Source organism: Thermobia domestica, chromosome 5, assembly GCF_964235325.1.
Source record: "Thermobia domestica chromosome 5, izTheDome1.hap1.1, whole genome shotgun sequence".
Classification (NCBI taxonomy): domain Eukaryota; kingdom Metazoa; phylum Arthropoda; class Insecta; order Zygentoma; family Lepismatidae; genus Thermobia; species Thermobia domestica.
Window position 1 is genome coordinate 243,401,443 of NC_137458.1, and position 23,058 is coordinate 243,424,500.

At 35.7% G+C, this 23,058-nt stretch overlaps 1 protein-coding gene across 1 annotated transcript; it reads left to right on the forward strand.

The window, feature by feature from the left end:
- Window positions 1-3,842: 3,842 nt before the first annotated feature.
- Window positions 3,843-17,131, forward strand: LOC145686512 (uncharacterized). The gene is made up of 5 exons (XM_081759894.1): window positions 3,843-4,379; window positions 7,939-8,187; window positions 8,660-9,080; window positions 11,813-11,988; window positions 13,440-17,131. Exons 1-5 carry the CDS (start codon window positions 4,368-4,370, stop codon window positions 13,560-13,562), a joined length of 981 nt encoding a protein of 326 aa, XP_081616020.1. The 5' UTR covers window positions 3,843-4,367; the 3' UTR covers window positions 13,563-17,131.
- The last annotated feature ends 5,927 nt before the right edge of the window (window positions 17,132-23,058 follow it).

Sequence of the window (23,058 nt, forward strand, 5' to 3'; positions counted from 1 at the left end):
CAAACTACCAGAATCTTGAAACAAGAGTTATTGCTACACATGAAAGCTCACACAGAGCCACTGCAAAAGAAACATTACTTGCAATGCTTCAAATACCAAAGATTTGAGCATTCACAAGCAGCTTGCCAAGTTCTGCCTCGGTGCGTTAAGTGCGCCGTCTCTAATTGGACGTACCAATGCGGAAAGAAGACCAGAGACACACCAGTGAAATGTGTCAACCGCAAATGCGCTCATCGTGCTAATTATTCCGGATGTTCACGAATACAACAAATTCTAGAAGAAAAAAGGAAAACAACATCAGCAAATACAATCACAAGTTCAACGCCTCTTCAAGACACCACTGTTGCATCCGTTTCAAGACCTGAGCCTACAATATCACGCACTATCGCAGCTTCAGTACCGAAGACCAAGGCGCCGATTTCTCTGTAAATTTGGGGGGGGGGGGCGTTCAGATTCAGAAGGTATACACCCTCCATTCCAAAAGAAACCGAACGTTTTAAAAAAACAAAAAAACAATGTACATTTTGGAACAAATCATTTTTATTAATCTATGTATTCCCCTTTTACATCGATACACATTTGCACGCTCCAACAAGTTGTCAAACGACTTCTCCATGTCCTTTATTGGAATGGTCTTTAGGACGGCGGTCGTCGCCTTCTCAATGGCATCAATCGATGCGTGCCACTTTTCTTTCATCACCAAATGCAGTTTCGGGAACAGATAGAAATCGCACGGAGCGAGATCTGGTGAATAGGGCGGATGATGCAACCGAATAATGTGATTTTTGACCAAAAATTCAGTTACAAGTCGCGAACGATGTGATGGTGCATTATCGTCCAAAAGAGTCCAACTGCCGATTTCGCGATATTCGGGCCGAATACGACGAATTTTTGCCAGCAAACGCTTCATGACGCCTAAGTAAAACTCTCCAGTGACTGTCTGGCCGGGCTGAACAAATTCTTTGTGGATAATTCCTTTTGAATCGTAAAAACAAATCAGCATCACCTTAACTTTTGACTTCACCAAGCGACTTTTTTTGGGTGTTCCTTCATCCGGCGCTCTCCATTCAGCACTTTGCCGTTTTGTTTCGGGCTCATATTCAAAACACCACGTCTCGTCACCAGTTACAATCGATTTCAAGAAGTTTCGATCCTGCCGAGCACTTTTAACGATGTCTTTGCAATGCGCAATTCGATCAACTTTTTGGTCTTCGGTGAGTTTGTGTGGTACAAACCGCGAATTAACCTTCTTAAGGCCCAAAACTTCGGTCAAAATGCGGTATGCGATTGTTTGAGGAATGCCTAATTCCATTTCAATAACTTTCACCGACGATTTTTTGTTATGTTTGATGATTTCACGCACTTTTTCGATGTTTTCTTCCGATAATCCGGTTCTGGGACGGCCTGATCTTTCGTCATCATCCAGCGTCTCTCTACCCGATTTGAATCGCCTGAACCACTCGTAAACTTGCGTACGGGATAGACACTCATCACCATATGCATTTTGTAGCATTTGGTGCGTTTCACTAAAAGTTTTACCCAGTTAAAACACAAAACTCAATTGCAGCTCGTTGTTTGAAACTCATTTTCCGACCGATGTACACAACACACTGACAGTTGAAACGCAATAACTTTGTTGCCGTGCATCCAAATGTCATGACATTTATACCAGTTGTCAATGAGGGACTACGCTATCTACCGGTAAAATATTGCAACAGATGGCACTAGTGGTACTATTTGTTTTCAAAAGTTCGGTTTCTTTCGGAATGGAGGGTGTATATATATATATGAGGATTTTAAGACAAATTGCATTCAAATTATGTCAAATATTGTATATTCATAAATACAATAGGGGGGCCCAGATGAGATTTGGGAGCCTGGGCCCCTACGGCCCCCCAGGATCGGCGCCCTTGCCGAAGACATCTCTTGATGATAAGTTATCCTCTGAAGATATCATCCAAAATATTAAAGAACTTCAAATTCTGAAGGATTAAAACCCGACCAACATAGTACACACTACGCACCTACATGCCAAAGCTAAAAGCCGCTCCAGATCTACCCAGCAAATTCACAATCCTCACGGATTTCTTCTCTGAACTATTACCGTAGAGCCTAGAAACCTTTTCAGCACTTCAAGACTTTAGCGCTTCATTGCTTGTTGTAGCATTTTTCTTGTGTTATTTGTATTGTTCGGTATTTTTGTATTTTTGTAATTTTGCGTTGTAAACAGGCAAAATCGAACAATAAATGAATCCTGTTACCCATCTCCCAATGCAAACTACAAATAAATAAATACTCATGGCCGAAGAGAAGGCGCTACCTTCTGTGGTCCACCCATCTCCAGACGGGAATGAAATTGCATTAGAAAGCAATATAAGTATACAGTACACTTACTTTTTGTCCGTAAAGTATGTTAATATCTAAGTCTAATATATAAAATAGTATTTTTATTTCTCTTACCTTACAAGATGAAGAACTACGTATACATTGTATAAAAATTTCGTACTTACCTGAAAAGAAAAAGAAAAGAAGTACAAAATATTAATCTTTCAACTTCATTTTTAAAAATTTTGAATTAAGACAACACTGAGAGAAATGCATACTCCAGTCGGCATGTAAATGCTGTTTTTACCAGTTTACGCGCGTCACCTCATTAAGTAATGTTGTTTCATCCGTAGTACTGTCTACACCACCGTCCAGCGAAAATTTTGTATTGTGGGACCACCATTTCAAATCTAGAATTAACGCCATACCCATTCCGACGGTGGGAACTTACGTATATAATGTTGTGACCACCTTCTTACGGCTGTTCCCTCCTGATTCTTTCTAAATCTGTGACTCCCTACATTACGAGAGTAATATGACGTCATATCATTCTGTGAGAAGGAGAGAGAGGAAAGATGTTTTTAACACGAAATCAATCATGTGAATAAAATTATCCAATCACAGCCAGTCTAGTTCTTCTGCGACGAAAAAGTGTGGAAAAGAGGGCAGTGATGCCAATTCGGGGGAGAAGTTGCTAAATCTAGGGGGTTCAACTTTCAGGATAGCGACAAAAATATCTTTTTCGATTAGCGACTGTTTTGGTGATTTTTGAATGAGAATTTGGCGACTTACGTACAAAACTAGCGACTTTTGTGCTACCAACAACTTGTCCTATAATGAAGTACTATTAGTCGAATCAGCTTAGATATATGTTTGTTTTCCTTTTGTTTATTTAAATTAGCGTAAGCACTGATGAGCTGGGAAAGTATATAGCATATGTCTCCATATTTTCGTTACGATTGCTGTTATCTCTTGTCCGCTAACGGAGACCAATTCCAATTTATAATGTCCTTTAGGTTGCAGAGCTTCCGTTTAAAGGCAAAAATAATACGTTAGCAAGAGTAAGTTGATAATTTGTAGAAACGTAAGTAAAAGTGAAGTGGATGTAAGATTCAATTCTTTGTTCGTTTTTCTAAACTCATTTTTGATTTTGCTGAACTGAAATTGATCATAAATTAAAAAATACATATATCGTTCTAAAAATGAAATTATTCTTAGTTACATATGATTCTTTCAATCTGAATTGACCACAAATTTAAAACATACACACACACACACACACACACACATATATATATATATATATATATATATATATATATATATATATATATATATATATATATATATATATAGTGAGGGAGAGAGAGATAGAGAGAGAGTTCCATTAATAATTTTGTTGCGACTTTTCACCCGAAATTGGAGTCATTTCATCTCCCATTTAGCGACTTCTTGTGTCAACTTGTTGGCAACACTTAAAGAGGGAAACAACTAGCTATTAACGTGGTTGCTAAGGAAGCTAGGGGTTCCGTCGAGTGCCTCGTGCGCTGTGGTGCTACGTGAGGAAGAGAGTGGAGTGGGCCCTCCTATACACCTACACTACACTTCTATTTTCTCTTACATTTATACGTACATACATCTCCCTTCTTTTTCATACTCACTGTTCTTTTTACATTTTACACTTCCCACTTTCCTCTAACTTTTGCCCTGTTCAACTTGGCTTTCAGCCCTCTTTCACTGTCTGAACTCCTTTCCCGACTTTGACCTTTATTTTCCCGATTTTGACTTTCTTATCTCGATTGTGACACTTACTTATTACCATTTTACGATAGTCCCTTTTTTTTTACTTTGTCATTGCTATTACTTGTTAACCTTTCTACCTTTTACCTTTGTACTAATTATCTCATTACCTGAATACATTTCTTACAAACCTTGTTCAAAGGCGTTATTGCCGGGAACATATAAAGGGGGGATTTTATCCTCCCTGTGAAGTGAAGTGAAGGAAGCTAGGACTAAAAAACAAGAACCATACGTTGAAGGTAATGGATGAAGAAGTAAGTATACTACTCCAGCAATGGAACCTTACAAAGTTGGTTCCAAACTTTCAATTTAACTTAAATATTAATTTGATATTGTGTATTTACTACTTCCGAAAAGAAGTTTAAAGCTCGTCACACTTATACATTGAACGTTATTCAAAGGTGCGGCGAGATGGGGAATATTGTTAACAAAGTATAAAAGTGGCGTCGATAGCGTTTAAATATTGGAGGGCACATGCTACATTCTATATGCGCAAGTAACTTTTAGCTGCATACTGAGATTTATTTTAGTTTATGTTGATTGAGCAAATTTAGTGAGTGAGTTATCTAATGCAGAGCTATTGTCAATTAATTATACGAATATGAATTTTATGCATTTCAATCAGGGAACGTTCTAGAACACAGGTCGCCCTATATAGATTAGTAGCTAGGTTGATTCCTTCCTGTAGCAAAGTTTAATATTTAATTTACATAGTATTGCCGAGCGAGCGTTAGCGAGTGAAGGCAGGTTAGAGCCCCGCAGGGCACGTTGCTTTCTGTCTTTATTACAGCTAAATGAGAAGGGGGACCTGTTTTCTAGAACCTTGCCTTTCAGTCATCAGAGTAGTTAATTTTGTTTACACCTTAAAACCGTAGGCCTACTGCTTAGTATTTCGGTACAGCTACACCTATGCCAGGAAACAATTTCTGAGGCACTACAAGTAGGTTTCATAATTAAATAAATCTATGTAATAGGGAAACATGATAATTTCCAAGACACATCAGTTTGCACCATGTTATCAATCTGTACGGATTTATTTGGGCTTGCGCCAATGTAAGAACAGTCCAGAATGTAGGGAATCGTTTCAAGTAAGAAAAGAGATAAATGCAATCTTAATTTGATGGAGTATTCTTAATCTGCACCAGCATTTAAACTGAAGGTGAAATACAGAATAGGGCATTTGTGCCGTATCGTAGGACCACTTTGAAAACGAAAAAAAAAAAATGTACCGCATTCACCTATATTTTGTTGGGTTGCATAAAGTTACGTCACTTTACGTTAGGGACATAGTAACTAAAACGCAAAAACAGGGGGTTAAGTTCCAGAGTTGGGCGTCCGTTTGCAGCAAAATTTTTAAAATTTACAGGAAGGATATGGATAATTTGATCGTTTGTGTGCTTGATAATATATAAGAGTCTCGAAAGATCTGGTTATTTGTTATATATAAGCGGTTATAAACATGGGACTATACGGCGAGCGGAGGGAACTATTTGGCGCAAGGTAACTGAACAGTTGCATTGTGGGAAAGAAACGAGCATTTATGTTATCAAAATGGCGAGTGTACAAGGGCAATGAACTAACAGTTTAAACATTTATGAAGCAATACGTTGATAACGAGCAAAATCTTTTAAAAGTTTGTGAAGAGCACGGATTAATGAACCTAATAACAAATTGCAGAAAGTGTGGAAAAGAGATAACAGCGAAAAAACGTGGCGAAAGCGGACGCCCAATTTCGGAATAAATGCCAAAACAGAAACCAACCTGTGCTAGGTGGCCACTAAAAAGCACAAATGCTATTTAGCCGAGTCATGGCAGGAAGGCCGAGGGGAGCGAGGGGGTACATCCGAAAGGTGCAGGCGCGTCATCGACGGTGGGTGTATGCATTAGCGAGAATGGTTACAAATATCTGGGTTTTGGCGATCGTAAAAATTACAAGAGCACTTGTCATCGTTTCACACTTGCAACGCTTCACTTGTTAACATACAATATAGCTTCTGTACACTATGCAGAAATAGATTCCCGTTCAGTTAGAAGTCACTTACCTTCAAAACTCAGGCTTGTAAACTTTTCCAATTTCAAGAAGAAAATTGTGTACAACAGTTTCCTGGGGTTTCCTTTCCTTAAATAAATACTTCGCTAAATAGCCCTCGAAATGCTCTTCCTTCTTCCCCAACGTCATGTCTTTCACGCTACTATATCATAAGAAATGTACCTCTCCGCGAAAAAGTCCTTCCGCCTCCACATACAGTACTGCTTACAACATCAAAAACAGCCAACAAAGACAACGTTCTTCACTTTTACTATTTCACTTACCTGACTTTCACTCATTCCTCCTCACAAACTTAAATAAGTTCTCCAGTTGACCCGGTAAATTTCCTAAAATTGGTTCGGCAATACGGCACTTAACCCCAGAATAGTCTCAAATAAAAGTACCACACTAAGGAATTTTTGATGTGCATTGCCCTATCCGTCTCACTTGCGTTATTGCCGTTGTAAAGACCTCCAGAATTGGGAAAAACACAATAAATGTATAATTAATATTAATGCAAATACTCAGGGCTGCGGTGACACTTCTAATGGGTCCCATATTCGATTTCAGTTTCTTTCAAGTGTTTTTTTTTTTAGTAGACAAACACCGTAAACATGCATTTCCTCGTGATTGTCCCATTTTACTTAGTTAAAAACTCTATTTTATTTACTCAACTATATACTTTTGATGTATGGTTAATGAAAGGTCATCATTTGTCCCGGAAATTCCGGGACTGTCACGGAATCGAGATCTGCGTCCCGAAAATGTTTCTCGGGACGCTTAAATGTCCCTGCTTTCAGCGAAGAAGAAAGGAAGGAAATATCATATTTTTTTTTCATAAGATTAGGTATATAATTATTCTCTTCAACTTCTGAGTATGGCAGTTCAAAAGTTGAAAAAGAATATACAAGTCACATCTTTGTGTTAAACAGGGAGATGGGGTTCTGTAGGAGATAGTGTTGTATTGTTACATTCTTATGGTTTTGTTTTACAATGTGCAACAACAATCAACTATTGTCAAGACTTCCAGTTTAATTGTAATTTTGGCCATTTTTTTTTTAAATCTCATACTTAGTGCTAAGCTTATATGAGGAATACTTTTTTTTTAGTTGAATATACGTGAAATGTTATATAATGAATAATATATTAACTGCTTCAAACGTGAGTTTCGTTGAATTTTCTGCCTATTGCATTACGGTGTCTTTAGCTACGCACAATGCTGGGTCGCTCCGTGTTGTCAGATCCGAGTATTTTTTCTTCTTTTTTTTCGTTAGTTGCCTTCTGATGTCCCACACAGAGACTTTTCCTTTATTGATGCCTTGGGAAAGACAGAGAATGCAGTCAGTAAATACTTGCTTTTATTAATAGGTTTGAAATTTTAAGTACGTAGTATAACCACCCTTAGTTAGGTGATGAAGTCCAATCTCTTCGGACCGAAACTTGTAAATCACAAAGTAGTAGCCTAGAGGATGGTTACACCAATTTAGCTCTAGCAATTTAGCTCAAGATACTAATTTCCTAGAATTTTACTGTTTCATATCGTCTTTTTATAAAGTTTGTTTCTCATTTTTACTGTAAAATACTCAGCTTTTCGTGAAGCTTTTCTAATCACTCATCAATTTTTTTTTCTCCGGACAGTGACAATTCGTATTTAATTGTTGTGGCTTGCATACGCTTTCCTGTAACTTTTAAAAAGTTTATTATTAGTGTATTAAGTTTGCTTCTGAATAATGATTCTCAACCGTACTTTCCAGTATGTATGTATTTAATATGTTTATTTGTAGGTTAATCCTTCCTTTGAACCGGAGTTTGAAGATTCCATACTGGACATATCTACGAGTGTATTAAAAGCAACAGGTGCAGAAGAAGTATTTTTACAGCGTCGAACGAACACAGCAAAAACTTTACCGGACACTTCGGAACCAATTGTTGGACGAGAAGAATTAGCAACTTCAAATCAGCAAATTCAGCTTTATGAACCACTGTGTGCAAGGAAAGATTTTGAAGTAAACAGGGAACAGGATGATAATTTTGTAAGTTATTGATATAATGAACTTTTTATTTTATATTTGTACGTATAGCTGGGCTCACTTTACGGAGCAACGTACTTCCAGACGCTTCGTAATGCACTGCTAAACGAGGCCACTTCGAAACCATAGATGTGAGAAATAACCAAGTTCTCAATGACAATTCGTTATTTTAAAAAAAAGGTACCTTTCACTCTGTTCACATACATAGTCCCAGTTTCATTGTTCTCAATTTTATCATACCATGTTTATTTTACTGTGAACAATTCCTTGTATATTCAGTCACTGTTCATACAAAAGTATTTCGACAAATTAAGTAGCAGCATTTGCACTATGCTTCCTTGAAGATTTTAAATTACCTTTCGCTCTTTATACATTACCTTTGTTCAAGCTTGTATCTGTTTTCTCGAATATTAACTCTCTTCTATTAAGCATGAACATTAGATCATCCAATATGCAATATATGTTTATATTACAGGTTCTCAAAGTACTACAGAGCTCCATGGATGGGAAAGGTCTTATTGCAGCAGGAAATACAACCGGTGGACTCTTAACACAGAGGCAGAGAAAAGAGCTTGGTGGAATAATAATCAGAGCGATCTTAGGTGATAGCACATCCTTAAAAGTTCACGCAGAAACCTTTACTAAGTTAGCTCTTGAAATAAGAAAAATATTTCCGAAGGAGCTTCCAGCTATTTACTTCACTTCTTCATTAAGTGCTATCCCTTACCGAAAGAAACGGAACGCTGGTGGCATCTTGTATGAAGCTTATATATCAAGGCGCAGAAGATTCCGCAAACTTGGGGAGCTTCCTGGATTCAGTAGGTCAAGAAACTCAAGGCCCTCATCACCAGCAACACTAACAGATTCCAGCTGTACTGAAGATGATACTGAAGTCGGTAAGTATTTTTTCAGTTGCCAAATATTTTGAAAGTGCTAGGATCTATTGTATAATATATTTACTTTATCTGGTAAATATTTTAAAGCACTTAAGCCTTAAAGAAAAGGTTCACTCTGGTGAATGGAATCTTTTATCAGCTTACAAGACAAGATATCGTTTTTGTGATAGTGACTTTATCTCCCAAGCGAAGTGCATATAATTAATTATCAATAATTAAGTTTAACGGCCCACAGTTATACCCTTTTAGCAAAAGGAGCTGGATGGTTAATGAAAGTGAATGATGGTGGAATTAAGTTTTATGTGGTATCCCAACGGAGATCGAACTCGGGACCATGCGCACTAAAGGCATATGTGCTAGCCACTAGAGCAGCTGGAGACACAAGAAAAGTGCAACCCGCGAATTGATGTATGGGTATTGCTGTATTAGGACTAAATTTTCAAATTTTTGCTATGTTCTTTTCACGTCCAAATCCTGCTAATTGCATTTGTTTCCGAATGACTCATGTAAACACTAAAATTTTCCCGTTATTCCATTTCTGAGAACTATTAGTAAGATCTGACAAAAAACACACACTATACAAGTGTAAATAAGTAATTTTAATAACGTGTAGGTGCTCTAGGTTGAATATTTAACGAAGAAAAAGAAACCTACCTTGCATCTCGTGCTTTTTATCCTGGTTAATATTTCATTTCTTCAATATTGCCTCCCGAGCTGGAGCCTTGGTCTGAAATCTTCCTACTATATACTAGAATTTGTATTATATTTTTATTTATTTACATGCTATTTTATTGTTATTATTCTTTTATTTATTTATTTTTGTTTTTAAATCCTGTAATACTAAACACACCACATGTCCCCAAAGCACTGAATATTCTTTCACCGTAACAGCTCGAACTGTGTCTTTTCGTTCTGGTGAGGTGAACGTATTGTTGTCATTGTTAAAACAAGCTTGTATTTAGGAGAACAGGCTGGAATAGATTATACTCACCTTACATCCTTGTGTGTAAATGAACAAGAGAAACAAGTGAAAGAAGTGTAAATTATTAAAACAAAACAAAATATTTTCTTTAATACGTTTTACATCTCCAAAACGAAAGGATATAATTCGAACTTTAAGGTGAAAGAATGTGTTTTGTTTTGAGGACACGTCGAGTGTTTCATATTACAAAACTTAAAAATCACAGTGTCTTCTAGTTCGTAGTAGGAATGTTCGAGACCAAGGGAGAAGCGCAGGCAGAAATATTAAAGAAAGAATTAATAAGGATAATAAAGCACTGGATGTAATGTGAGTTTCTTTCAGAAGTACTTTTATTACTTAGTATAGTCTAAGCATCGGGGCTAAAAAATTGAGGTCTAAGGGCAAATCATGTAACAATTTGGCATCCGATATTTTTTTGAATATATACCCATCACTGATCACAAAAACACCAGAGCCGGATGCCAGAAAGCCGAAATTTTAGCCATTTGTATTATTCACTATATCTTCGTAACTATTGAAGCTAAAGCATACAAAGTTTTTTCATTTTGTTTGCGTAATTGTCTTCAAATTAATTTCAGTGCATTTTTGAGCTAAATATAATGGTTTTCTTGTTATTTTCACTTAGTATTGGTTGCGTGTGAAGTCAGTTTTTAGCCACAGATTATTTACAAGATCGAATTTGGAAAAATGTGTCTTCTAAACGTTTTTCGCCATTTTATGCTCTTCCAAAAAATGCATGCTTATATTAGTGTAGGACTAATAGTGCCTGAGTTAAAGCGACTTTATTCTGTCGTGTGTGAAACTGATCACGGCGCGGCCCAAGAGTTACCTTCCCACAAGCGGTATATATCAGCAGCTGATAATGATTAATATATATATATAATCTTGTCTGCCTGTAAGTCTATAATCCTGATAATTAAGTCTGTGTATAAACTAATTACAGTTATCCAGTTTTAATATGAATTGAGGGGCTTTTTCCAAAATAACCCTTGTTAAAATACAAAATTTCTCTGAAGAATAAAAAGAGAGCTTTCTCTAGTATACAGTATGAGAAACTCTGCAAATCTGTTTCTTTATACGTGTCTCTGATACCTTGTAAAACATGCAGCTTTCTTTTCATTTTTCTGAAAAAAAATCTTGTTTCAACAAGGGTTGCTTTTGCCACAAGTCCTTCGATTTATTTACTACAATCAATACTAAGCGAAATAGAGCAGGAACCAGATTTCAAAATTGCCTTCAAGAGAGAATCATGAACAATTTGCCATCCACGTTTTTTTATACATTACCACCGTTTCCTCTTAATACTTACTGTAAAGGTCAGAAAAAAATACGATATGCCTAACACATTTTATAAATGATCAGTTTTTAAACTAAAATCTTATTTACAGAAGAAGCACTTACCTATTATTAAAATTGTATACAGTTGTTATAATAAAATAAATCTATAATAAGAAACATAATGGAAGGAATTCATATACATAAGAAATGTCTATACCTTAGAACATTTTATTTTTTATTTTTAGAGTTAGTTCTTAGTCCCTTTTCCACCCGCATTTTCGAACATCGATATGTCACCTTAGACGTACGTGGAAGATCAAAAATAGTTCCCATCAACATCGACGACCTTCTGCCAAAGAAAAAAAGTTTTTTTTTACATATCTGGTCTCTAGTACTTTTACAAAAGATAAAATATTAAAAAGCATTAAAATCAGATACCTGAAGCGTCATCTCAATATTTACTTTCTTTCAGTTGCTCCATCTGTGGCTGAACACCTGCAGTGGCTGAGTAATGCAATCCAGCCATGGTCCCTGTATTGGAAGGAAACCGTAGACTCTCGGCTAAAATATTTAGAAGATACTGAAGTTACTCTGAGCGAGTATTTCAATAAATACCCAGCCTTGAAGCAACAACAGGGATATCAACTGGTAAGTGGTGTAGGGGGATATGTTAGTGCATTGGTTATTTTTTCACAATATTCGAATCAAATGCTAAATACGAATAATTTTTATCGTTTCTTATGAATCTTAGCCCTCACAAGCAGCAGCTTCAGTTTTGACGAATAATTGTCTCATAGATACGAAATTCAATTGTATGCTTTTTCTTGTAAGAGAAAACTACAAAATATTGCATTACAAAAAGTGTAAGATCAAATTTGAGAGCAAACAAGTTTTATATTTCATTCTATTAAGTTTTTTTTTTTTTTTTTTTTTTTTTTTTTTTTTTTTTTTGTATATGTGAAAGCTGGTTTAGATGTTTCTCTTGAGTAAGTCGTTATCTTTTTCTTTCTCAAGAAGCAAGTCAGAAACTTTGTAGTGTGTAAGTTGGAGTATATTTTATATAGCTTCAAGGGTTAAATTATATCAGTTGTCCTGTGTCTTCGCAGGTAAGAATTTTGGAAATAAACGTAATATTTGTATATTTCTCCATTCTTCAATTTAAAGCTAACGAGGGTACCTACTTAAATATGTTCACAATTCACAAACTGAGATTGTCAGCTATACGGTCCGTCATGATTTATAATACTTTAGTGCCATTCGCTAACGTTCCTAGAAACATTTCTGTTTCCTAGATGATACAATAAAGTGTGATGCAGGGGGAAGTGTAGGTGATCATCATCAGCACCTTAATATATACAACCATTTTGTAGTGCGTTTGGATTTGATAAGACCTCATATTCTATGCCTGGCCTGAAACCCAGAACTACCGTATCTCGTGGGAACATGAAAACAATTATAAACCAAACAGTCAAACTTAGTTGAAGTTCGCCAGTAAGTTTATCTACCACTAAAATCCCATCAAAATCTGCTTAATGTTTTTCGAGTAATTGACGAAAGAACATAAATTCTAAAAATTGTTTCTTTGCCTGATCAACTATCGTGACAATCTATTTCCTATATATGAAATTTTGTAACAAATTTAGGGACGCACATGACTTTTGAATTATTTCATATGTGTAGCTTAAATGTCTTAAATCACTGATGACCTAATGGCGGCTCGCTGGCTAATCAGATCCGCGAATAAAAATGAACAATATATATATATATATATATATATATATATATATATATATATATATATATATATATATATATGATTGGTTTATGTTTCAACTGCATGAATACTAGCAAGAATATAGCAGATTACCTTAATTTACCTAAAGCGCGATTTGATTTTTAACTGTGAAAAACAAATCTTTATCCTTCTGGTTTCCAAACCTATTCTCCATGGTGAGGTCATTAATACCTGACTGGTTTGAGAAAAGGCACTTTTATATAGTTACTCCCAAATGCTAATAATTCAGTAGTTTCTATGTAATAGGCTATATATGACAGAGATATTAATAGGTTTCTGACATCAACACTGCTTTTTATTTCAGTTACTTACCGATTTTGACTACAAGGAACCTGGAAAAAACTATTCACAGTTTAGTGGCATCCTTAGGGTCCGTGACAAAATAATAAAAATAGCAAATGAGAAGCAGAAAAACTCCAGAGAATAACAAGTGAGAAGCAGAAAGACTCCGCCTCAGTTTTTCAGAATTTCTTATGTATGAATGAAGTTTTAAAACCAATTTTGCGGAACCTGAAACGGCTACAAAATTGTACAGCTGGTATGGAAAACATAATACAAAGCAGAGTCTGGCTAGACATCATGGCCAAAACTGAAGAGCAGGATAGTTTAATGCTCCCGTTGATTTTTTTTATTATTATTATTATTCCGAGATAAGCAATCCTCTTGGTAGCCATTATACCATTCATAAATTGGGTGCTGTTTATTTATCACTACCTTTTCTGGCTGGCCATTTGCTTTCACAATTGAATCACATATTTCTCTTAGCATTATTTCATGCATCAGACAGAGTACAGTTTGTTAATGACAGTTTTTAAGCAAGTAAGTGAACAACTTAACTTCTTGCGTAATACTGGTATTAATGTATCCACAGATGTGCACACAGGTAATATAAGGTTTCATGTTTGTTTCTCAGGCGATAATCTTGGTCTAAACAGTATTTTGAGGTTTGTGGAAAGTTTTGTTGCAGACTGTTGGTGTCGAATATGTTCAGTAAATAAAAAACAGTTGCAGACCATGTGTTTTGAAAATCTGTTCTTCATAAGGACAATAGTAAATTATGAACATGCTGTATTGTTACAGAATAAATCAAAAACTGGTATAAAAGAAAGATGTGTCATTCTTGATACATTGCATGGCTTTCAACTTTTTGACCACGTGTCTGTTGATATTCTTCACGATTATTTTGAAGGTTGCTGTCGCTATGTCATGCCATTTCTTGTTGAATTTTTACTAATTCGTTCTAAACTTACTTCACTTAACATTTTAGAAAGCAATTGAAAGCTTTTAATTATGGCCCGACTCAGGTTCAAAACCCACAAACTGTATTGTTGTTGATGGTTGCAATGTAAGAATTAAAACATCAGCTGCTGAGATGATGGTATTGATAAGACACTTGGGTCTGATAATTAGAGAGTATGTACCCACAGACTGTGAGGTGCGCGGGAGTTGTATTTATATGTAACGTAAAATTATGGATAGGCTACTTAATCGCCGAGTTTGTGTTGATTCCACAGAACAGTTGCAATTTATGATTACAGATTTTCTTTCTGCAAAGGCCTCTTGTAACCGACTGAATATTTTTAAAACAATAGCATTAAGAAAACAGCTACTCCTCAATGATATTTTTATTGAAAACAAAACGTTGGATGCCTTTGCATGTGCAAAGAAAGTATCAGTTAGTAATTTAACTAATCACCTCCTGTGTGAGCGGTTTGATCTGCGGCAATCACACTTGTTCGTAGTGAAGTGGATTAAAGTTAAGGGTCAGAGGTTACATATTTCTTCTGTTGTCACAGTAGATCTATGCATTGATACACTCCTGCTTTTGCACAAATTACTAAAATATTTGTTGCTGATGATGGATGAGTTTTTTTCTTATGTTCTCTGTTTCAAACAGTGGAATTGGACTTATTATTTTGCATATCATGTACATAGAACCAATGAGAGTGACTGGTTTCAACCCTCTGCTCTGTTTTCTTTAGTGCCGAATGCAATTACTATCATGTGCGACAGTAAGATATACATAACTGTCAGAATGCCCTTAGAATAGCTTGGCTAGCTTAGATTACATGGAGTTCCATCATTTTATATTTTATGTATTTATTTTTTATTTTGTTTATTTATTTATTTGTTGCTTGAGAAGTTAAAGGGAACTGTACTAGGTCTGATTTAATAGGTTTTGTCTTTCCTGTTTTATAGAAATTGTAAGAAGCTTCTTTCTCATGAGTATAAGGGATGAAAACAGACAAATATTGTTATGTCATGCTTATAAATGGCAATTATTTACTATTATTCCATTGTATGTGAAATCTATGAGCCACACAAGTCCCTCGTTAGATGATGTGGTAGAAAAGTATATGAGTGTGAACGTGGAACACTGTGTTGTGAATTTTTTTTTCTTGGGAAGTTAAAGGGAACTGTACTAGGTCTGATTTAATAGGTTTTGTCTTTCCTGTTTTATTGTAATTGTAAAAAGCTTCTTTCTCATGAGTATAAGAGATGCAAACACACAAATGTTGTTATGTCATGCTTATAAAAGGCAATTATTTACTATTATTCAATTATATGCAAAATCTATGAGTCACACAAATCACTTGTTAGATGATATGGTAGAAAAGTATGTGAGTGTTGACGTGGAACAGTGTGTTGTGAAATTTCTTTGATATGAAGACGAAAATTAGTAAAATATTCAGATGAGTCCAATCATCCGGCATTTTACAATTAGTGAGTACTACAATTCACTCTAAGAAGAGTTTCTGTTAGACCATCCATTAGGGACTGTCATCCTCCCAATGCGACGAGTACACCTTTGACCGAGAGATATTTCAATGTTAATATATGAATAAAACATTTCGACACCCCTTCCAAGTAGTATTGGGCATAATCTCACTTGCCAAGTGCTAACAGAGACTGTGACTCTGAGCAACCTCGTTTGAGATTATCTTGTACTTATGTACACTATTCAAAGGTTAACTATTGACAGAATTACCTTAACAAGGAAAAAAACTCATCTTACATCTAGTACAAGATGAGTTTTTTGTTGTACTGTTCCCTGTACTTTATTGTATTTGTTAGTTCTTCATTTCGATATATCCGCCCGCGCTGGAGCCTTGGTCCCGCTCTCGAATACTCCTACTGCAAACTAGAATAAATTGAAAGTGTGTGAATTTCTTTTAAAGTTCTAAAATAAAACATTCCACATGTCCCCAAAACAATAAACGTTGCCACTTTAACTGCTTGAACTGTGTCCTTTTGTTCCGAAGATGTAAAACGTATCGAAGAAAATATTTCGTTTTTTAATAATTTACACTTCTCACTTTTCTTGTGTACACTACTTTGCTAAATGATTCAATTCCACTCTGTTCTCCAGAACACAAATTTATTTTTATAATGGAAATAATTTTAATACGTTTACATCTCCAAAACGAAAGGACACAGTTCGAGCTGTTAAGGTGAAAGAATTTTAGTGGTTTAGGGACATGCGGAGTGTTTCGTATTACATGGCTTTAAAAATCACATTATGTTATTTCTTTTAGTTTTTAATAGGAGTTTTCGAAAGCAAGGCCCCAGCGCAGGCAGATATATTGAAAGGGAGATTCAACAAAGATAATAAAGCACCACATGCAAGGTGTGTTTCTCTTTTTCTTTTTTTAAATATGCATCCTAGAACTTATACAGATTATTATATGGTTATCTTAACTCTATTCAGCTTGAAGTCATGTGTAAACTTCACTCGCGTTTATGTTATTCAAAAACATCAAATTCCACATATGCATTCGGACATGTCTATAGGTTATTTAACAAATGATACGCTTTGTCCAGCGTCTATAGCACACTATAAGTAATAGTAAGTGTGTACTCTCATGCTCATGAGAGAAAATAATACTTGGAATTGAACATCCCTCGTACTTAGTTAAGTGTCTATTTACACTTTATCGTAAAAGTTCATAATCTTTACATTATTCGTATTTCATAATTTTGTGTTGTATTTTTGTTTGTAATTTTGTTTACATTATTTGTTGTATTACATTTGTTGGAACAATTCTTGTACTCCCATATTGAAACGCAATTAATATTTTTTGAACGAGAATGGCAAGTTTTTGTATTTTTCAATTACCATACGTTTCATGTGTTGCATTTTTGTTATTTTGTAACAAAGTAATTTGCAATAATGCTTTAAAATTAGAAGTGAAGTAAAATATAGTAGTTCAGTACAATGTTTATTCTTTTCTCCTGAAGAATGTAACAATGTTTCATGTGTGAGAATGTGTAAAGTTATGTAAATTTTTCACCATAATACAAGACGTTTGTAAAATTTCAACTGGTGTTTTCTATTCATAATATGTGTTTCGCTTATAATTGTACAAAGAATTGGTTGTAGGTACCCACTTCTCTTTAAGTTATATTTTGTTCATGGACCGGTCATGAGGACGAACGATAGTCCATTCTCAGCAGGCAAAGCAGACAGTAGACCGTACCTCGTTCTCTGTCTGTCTGTCTGTGTGTTTAGGTAGAAAATTTTTCAAAACAAATAACTTTATTTCGGGGTAAGGCAAAAAGAAAAATCCAACAGAAATGTAAAAGTCCATACTTAAAATTCCCTCACTTTTCCAGGTAGGTGAGAATCCTGAAATTATAATAAACAATGCCAAAGCGTTAAGTTTGTCTTACTCCCACAGAAGTTTAAAATGTACGCTATTGAAAATAATTTATTTCATTATGGTATATAGTGAGGGATGCCTATCTTGTTACAGTAAAACGCTGGAAGAAAGAATTTAGATATGATCGCACAAGTATACAGGATGACTAAAGTTCGCCACTCAGTGTCTACAGACCTAAGTTTGGCAACAAAATTAGCAGCTTAATGCTTGAAGATAGAAGTATGACTACTAATTCTTTAGCTAGAGAGGTGAAGGTGAGTAGCGGTCCGTTCACACCATGTTGAGTGAGACTCTGCACGTGAGGAAAGTGACGGAAAGGTGGGTTCCCCAATTGTTAACACTAGTGGCGTAAGCAGAAGCTCTTCAAGTTTCCTAGTTCATATAATTCAAAGGGCTGGTATCTCATATCTTAATATTATACCAGTTTGTGAATGTTTATTTTTTAATATTTTTTCTCAAGGGTGTTAAAAATCCAAACCCTCCCATGCGTACGCCACTGCTTGACACTTTTCCAATTGCGCTATGTGCAATGTTCACAAAGCATTCTGAAGGATGCTTTGGTAAACAGATTAGTGACCATGTATGAAGTTTTTGAAAGTGAAAGTCCCACAGTTGTGTCATGGTATTAACGGGCTGATCCATAGATGTGATAAGTATAAGGCAATACAACGTAAATATGTGGAGAAGGAAGTTTCCGTAGACCCAACTACAAATCCTTAGATCCATGGTAAAGGTAAGTACTTTGTTGGAAATTGGCAATTGATACAGCACAAACATGCAGGAATGTAAGGACCCTTTGCATTGTAGTACGAACAGATTTTTGGTTGGTGCAGCACGTACCGGTTGATTATGTAACTCGTAGTGCAGGGTAGAATTCTAAACCTGTAAAGTAAAAGCTGAAGTGTTAATCGGAGGAAGATCATTTTCAAGATTAACTCTTCAGTCTTGACTTTACATGATATGCAACCCTGCATTACGCTTATATGTAGTCAGCAGGTACGTGCTGAATCAACGTAAAATCTGTTGGTCCGTACATTCTATGCATGGTATTGACTGCTAGAAAAGCAGGACGGCACAACATGCAGTACTGTGTTGGGAACACAGTACTGCATGTTGTGCCGTCATGCTTTTACTTGCGGAACACCCTTTCTATACGGGTGGCCCACACATTCACTACTTCAGTTACACCATGCTAGTTAGGGGACACACCAGTACAGCAAGATGTACCAACCTGCCAGTAATGGAGTTGATTCCTGCTTAACTTGTGGTGACCACTAATTGAAATTGAGTTACTTCTTTAAAGCAGTATGTACCTCCACTACATGAGGTTGGTAACGTACTGTCAGTAATGCAGTTCCGTCCTTCTCAGCTGTTGGTGACCACAATTCAACATTTCAGACTGTTGTTAACTCACGTAAAAACAGTTTGTGAATGACAGAAAAGCAGGAGGTAACCACCAGACTAACAGGCTGTGCTAAACTTTTTCGTTACGTCATTTGTGACTCATTACGTCACGGATAATTCGACGCGACGACAACGAACTCCAGACCTGGCATGGTGTTCCCTCCTGCTGTACTTTTATACATGAAATTGCATTACTTAAGGAGCGCACCCGCGTAAATACGATGTATCCACACGGAAATCCTAGTCCTTTTTTTCTCAGTGAAACAAGATGTTATTACTATAATCCTGTTGAATAATTTCTATTTGGTTAATAATAGTCTCTTTCTCATATTTTGCAAACATATAAGAACAGATAAAATGTGCATAATAAATACCTTAGAACTCTGAAGTCATGTTCTGGCAACACGGACTGAATATGTGAGATTAACCTAGGTCAGATGTGTGCAGTAGTCTGTGACAAATTAAGTTGGAGAGACAAACAACTCTACAACGCACAGAAACTGTTTGAATTTACTACATAACTTTGGACTTATTACACGAAAACTCTCCGATGGTTTGAACTGGGTACAGATCATGCGATCTCTCCCCCTGCATTACTTTGTAGGGATTATCTAAATATCAGGTCAATGAGAACAAGTCGTGAACTGAAAATTAACATTGATCGCGCAATACGTGTGCAAACGTGGTGCAAAATTAGACTTTTAGAATCTATCCTACCCACCGAAGCAGAGTAGGACGTTTGATAACATTATCTTCTAAACATATAATGCCGTTCATTGCTTTTCACAAAAATACGTATTTCATAGTCGCTTGTGGTTTTCATTCTATTTCATTTTAAAATTCTTACATTCTTAATGGCAAACCCTATATGATGTATTTTTACAACGGTTTCTTACAGATCTACACATATATTCCAAGAAAAAATGAAGTGAAAAGGGCGAAGTACGTGATACACAGATTATGAAATAGACAGCAAAATACTCTATTAGAAAATAGAATAGCAGACCATCTTAAAGATGCAGTGTAGATTTCCTTACTTAGAGATAAATAGAGCAAACATAAAGATTTAAAATTTGAAAGACTGTTAAAGAATTTCAACTTTGTCATAACAATGACTGTATATATGTCTGTATTTTCATTTATTTTTGATATTGTCTGAAGAAGGATATGTTAGATGTCTGAAACCGTTACGAATTATAATTTAAAATAGAGTGTGTTTTAAGCTTTGGTCAGTGTTTCTTTTGTTAAAATTTGAAATTATATGTCTGAGTCTTCAGCATCAATGACCATTTTAGCCCGCCAAATATAGAGGATTACTTCTCTCGGAGAAATGAGGGAGGAAGAAAGGAGTGGGAAATGAAGGAAGCTGCCTAGGACCTGTATGGTAGGTGAAATCCCGGTATTTGCCTGGTGTCTTTCTCTTCTTCCTAACCTTTTTCCCAGTTAGATGGGATCAGCTTTTCGAATGTTCACTGTAACACCACACAACACCATATCTTTCTTCACACAATTTCTCCATTTCTTCTTCGGCGTCTTCGTGCTTGTTTCCTATTCATGTCCAAACCATCTAAGTTTATTTTCTGCTACTGACATTATCTTTACAGCTCTTTGGATCACTTCCTTCTTAATTTTGTCCTCTCGCGTCGCTCCACACATCTACCGCGGCATCCTTATCTCCGCAACATGCAACTCCTGTTCCTCTCTCTTCTTCGTTGTCCAATATTCCACTTCACATAATATGGAAGGTCTCACTTTATTTTTGTTGCTTTCTCCATTTAAATTAAGCAGTTGGCGTATAATTTATAAAGTTAACTATTTAAAAATAAAGTGGAAAATTTTTAGTTCAGAAGATTTAGTAAAAGAATGGAATAATTTACTCCTTCTTACCCCACCATACATATGGTAAAATCAGGTAAACTCGTGATAAAGGACCACGCTGAGCTTATGGAAATCCAGTTTCCGTTAAATTGGCTGGTATTGCAGTATGTTCTTTACTTTGGTCCCCTGATGAAAAGTCTCAATGTGCACGAACCCGGAAAACCCTATGTTTTTGAGATATTAGCTGATTATTATCGTGGCTTAAAGGCATGCGCTCGCTCGTAAAATGAAAATAATAATTATGTCGACATTTTATCTATGAAGTATGAACGAGTCTCAGTAGGGTATACTGGGGTTTTTGGGGTCACTGATTCCAAATCCGAGATCGGTTAACCTCCATCACGTCAGGTTCAAGGTCATTTAAATGTCAAATTTAGAGAATACGTTGCAAAAAACTGAACAAAAAGTACACATTTATTTTAGTCGCAAGATCAGATTATGTCATTTTCTTGACCCAACAAGGTCATTCTAAGGTCAGACTTGAAAACTCACCTAAAAATCTTTAAAAAAATCATGTATAGGTTTTGTGGGAAGCTGATTCCAAATTCGAAGTCTGTGTTAATCGAATTTACCATTAATATTGTCCATTTAATTTTCTAGTCAGTCATTTGCAGTGTTTTCTTCTTCAATAAAGATTTATTCTACATCTCACGTCTCACTATTCTTGGACTTCGTTACGATTGTATTCCAGTGGTGTTCGACCAGGGTATTTAATATTTTGTTGATGTTGAGCCCATCCTAGAAACATCAACTGGACTTGGCTACATGTGCACAACAACTTCCCAACAGGGATCAAGGTATTCAGATGAATTACCACTTTTGATGGTGCACAAATAACTTATTTCCCCTCAACTTAATGTCCTAATGCCCACCTCCACCCATCACACATATACTTTTTAAGGTCAATGATATGAAAATCTTGCAGTAGGACTGATTGCGATTCTTTGAAAGATTTTTCAACTACCCTAAAAACCTTATCTATGATTTCTTTCAGATTATTCCGATAATTTTTCAGTTTGATCTTGCAATCACCCTGCAATGACCTTGACATGACCATGTCGGGTTAAGAAAATGACATAATCTGATCCAGCGACTAAAAAAATAACTATGTATTTTTTGTTCAGATTTTTGCAACGTTTCCTCTAGATTTGATCTTCAAATGATTTTGAACCTGACGTGATGAATTTTAAACGACCTCGGACTTGGAATCAGCGACCTCCAAAACCCCAGTATACCCTACTAAGACTCGTTCATACTTCATAGATAAAATGTCGACATAATTATTATTAATTTCATTTTACGAGCGAGCGCATGCCTTTAAGCCACGATAATAATCAGCGGATATCTAAAAAAGGTGAGGTTTTCGGGCTTCGTGCCCATTGCTTCGTACCAAAATACACAACATACTGCAATAACAGCCAATTTTACGGAAACTAGATTTCCATAAGCTCTGAACGGGTTCCTTTACAAAGTTGTTTATTGACCGGAAGTGATGAAATGTATTGTGTACTTTATGAATGAGAGAAAAGAATTGAACATTCTGGAATACATGAAACATATTTTAATGAAACAAATATGAAAAATTAAGTGTAAATCAAAGTTTGTATACAACTAAGTGAAATTCAGGTAATCTCGTGATATGTCAGGTAAACTCGTGATAATATATATATATATATATATATATATATATATATATATATATATATATATATATATATATATATATATATATATAGGAATTGTCTTACCCGTCTCCCCTAAAAAAATATTGAAGACAGATTTGCGCTGCTGATTGCAATCAAACGCTAACCGCCAAAAACAAACATTTTCACATACCTTAGAGTTTCTACTTCGAAACGAGCCTGGTTTCCACTCACTATAATGTACCTAAGATTTCTGCAGGCAATGTTTTCAATATCTTGCAAAACACCTATAAAAATTAGTTTTTTCTTTTTTTTATATAGCAATCTTTCGGACAAC

What these genes read in the sequence shown, in the direction of transcription:
- LOC145686512 (XM_081759894.1), top strand. An exon ending in GGGAACAGGATGATAATTTT is followed by an intron (nt 8,188 to 8,659) that starts GTAAGTTATTGA and finishes TTTATATTACAG; the next exon opens with GTTCTCAAAGTACTACAGAG. An exon ending in AACAACAGGGATATCAACTG is followed by an intron (nt 11,989 to 13,439) that starts GTAAGTGGTGTA and finishes TTTTTATTTCAG; the next exon opens with TTACTTACCGATTTTGACTA.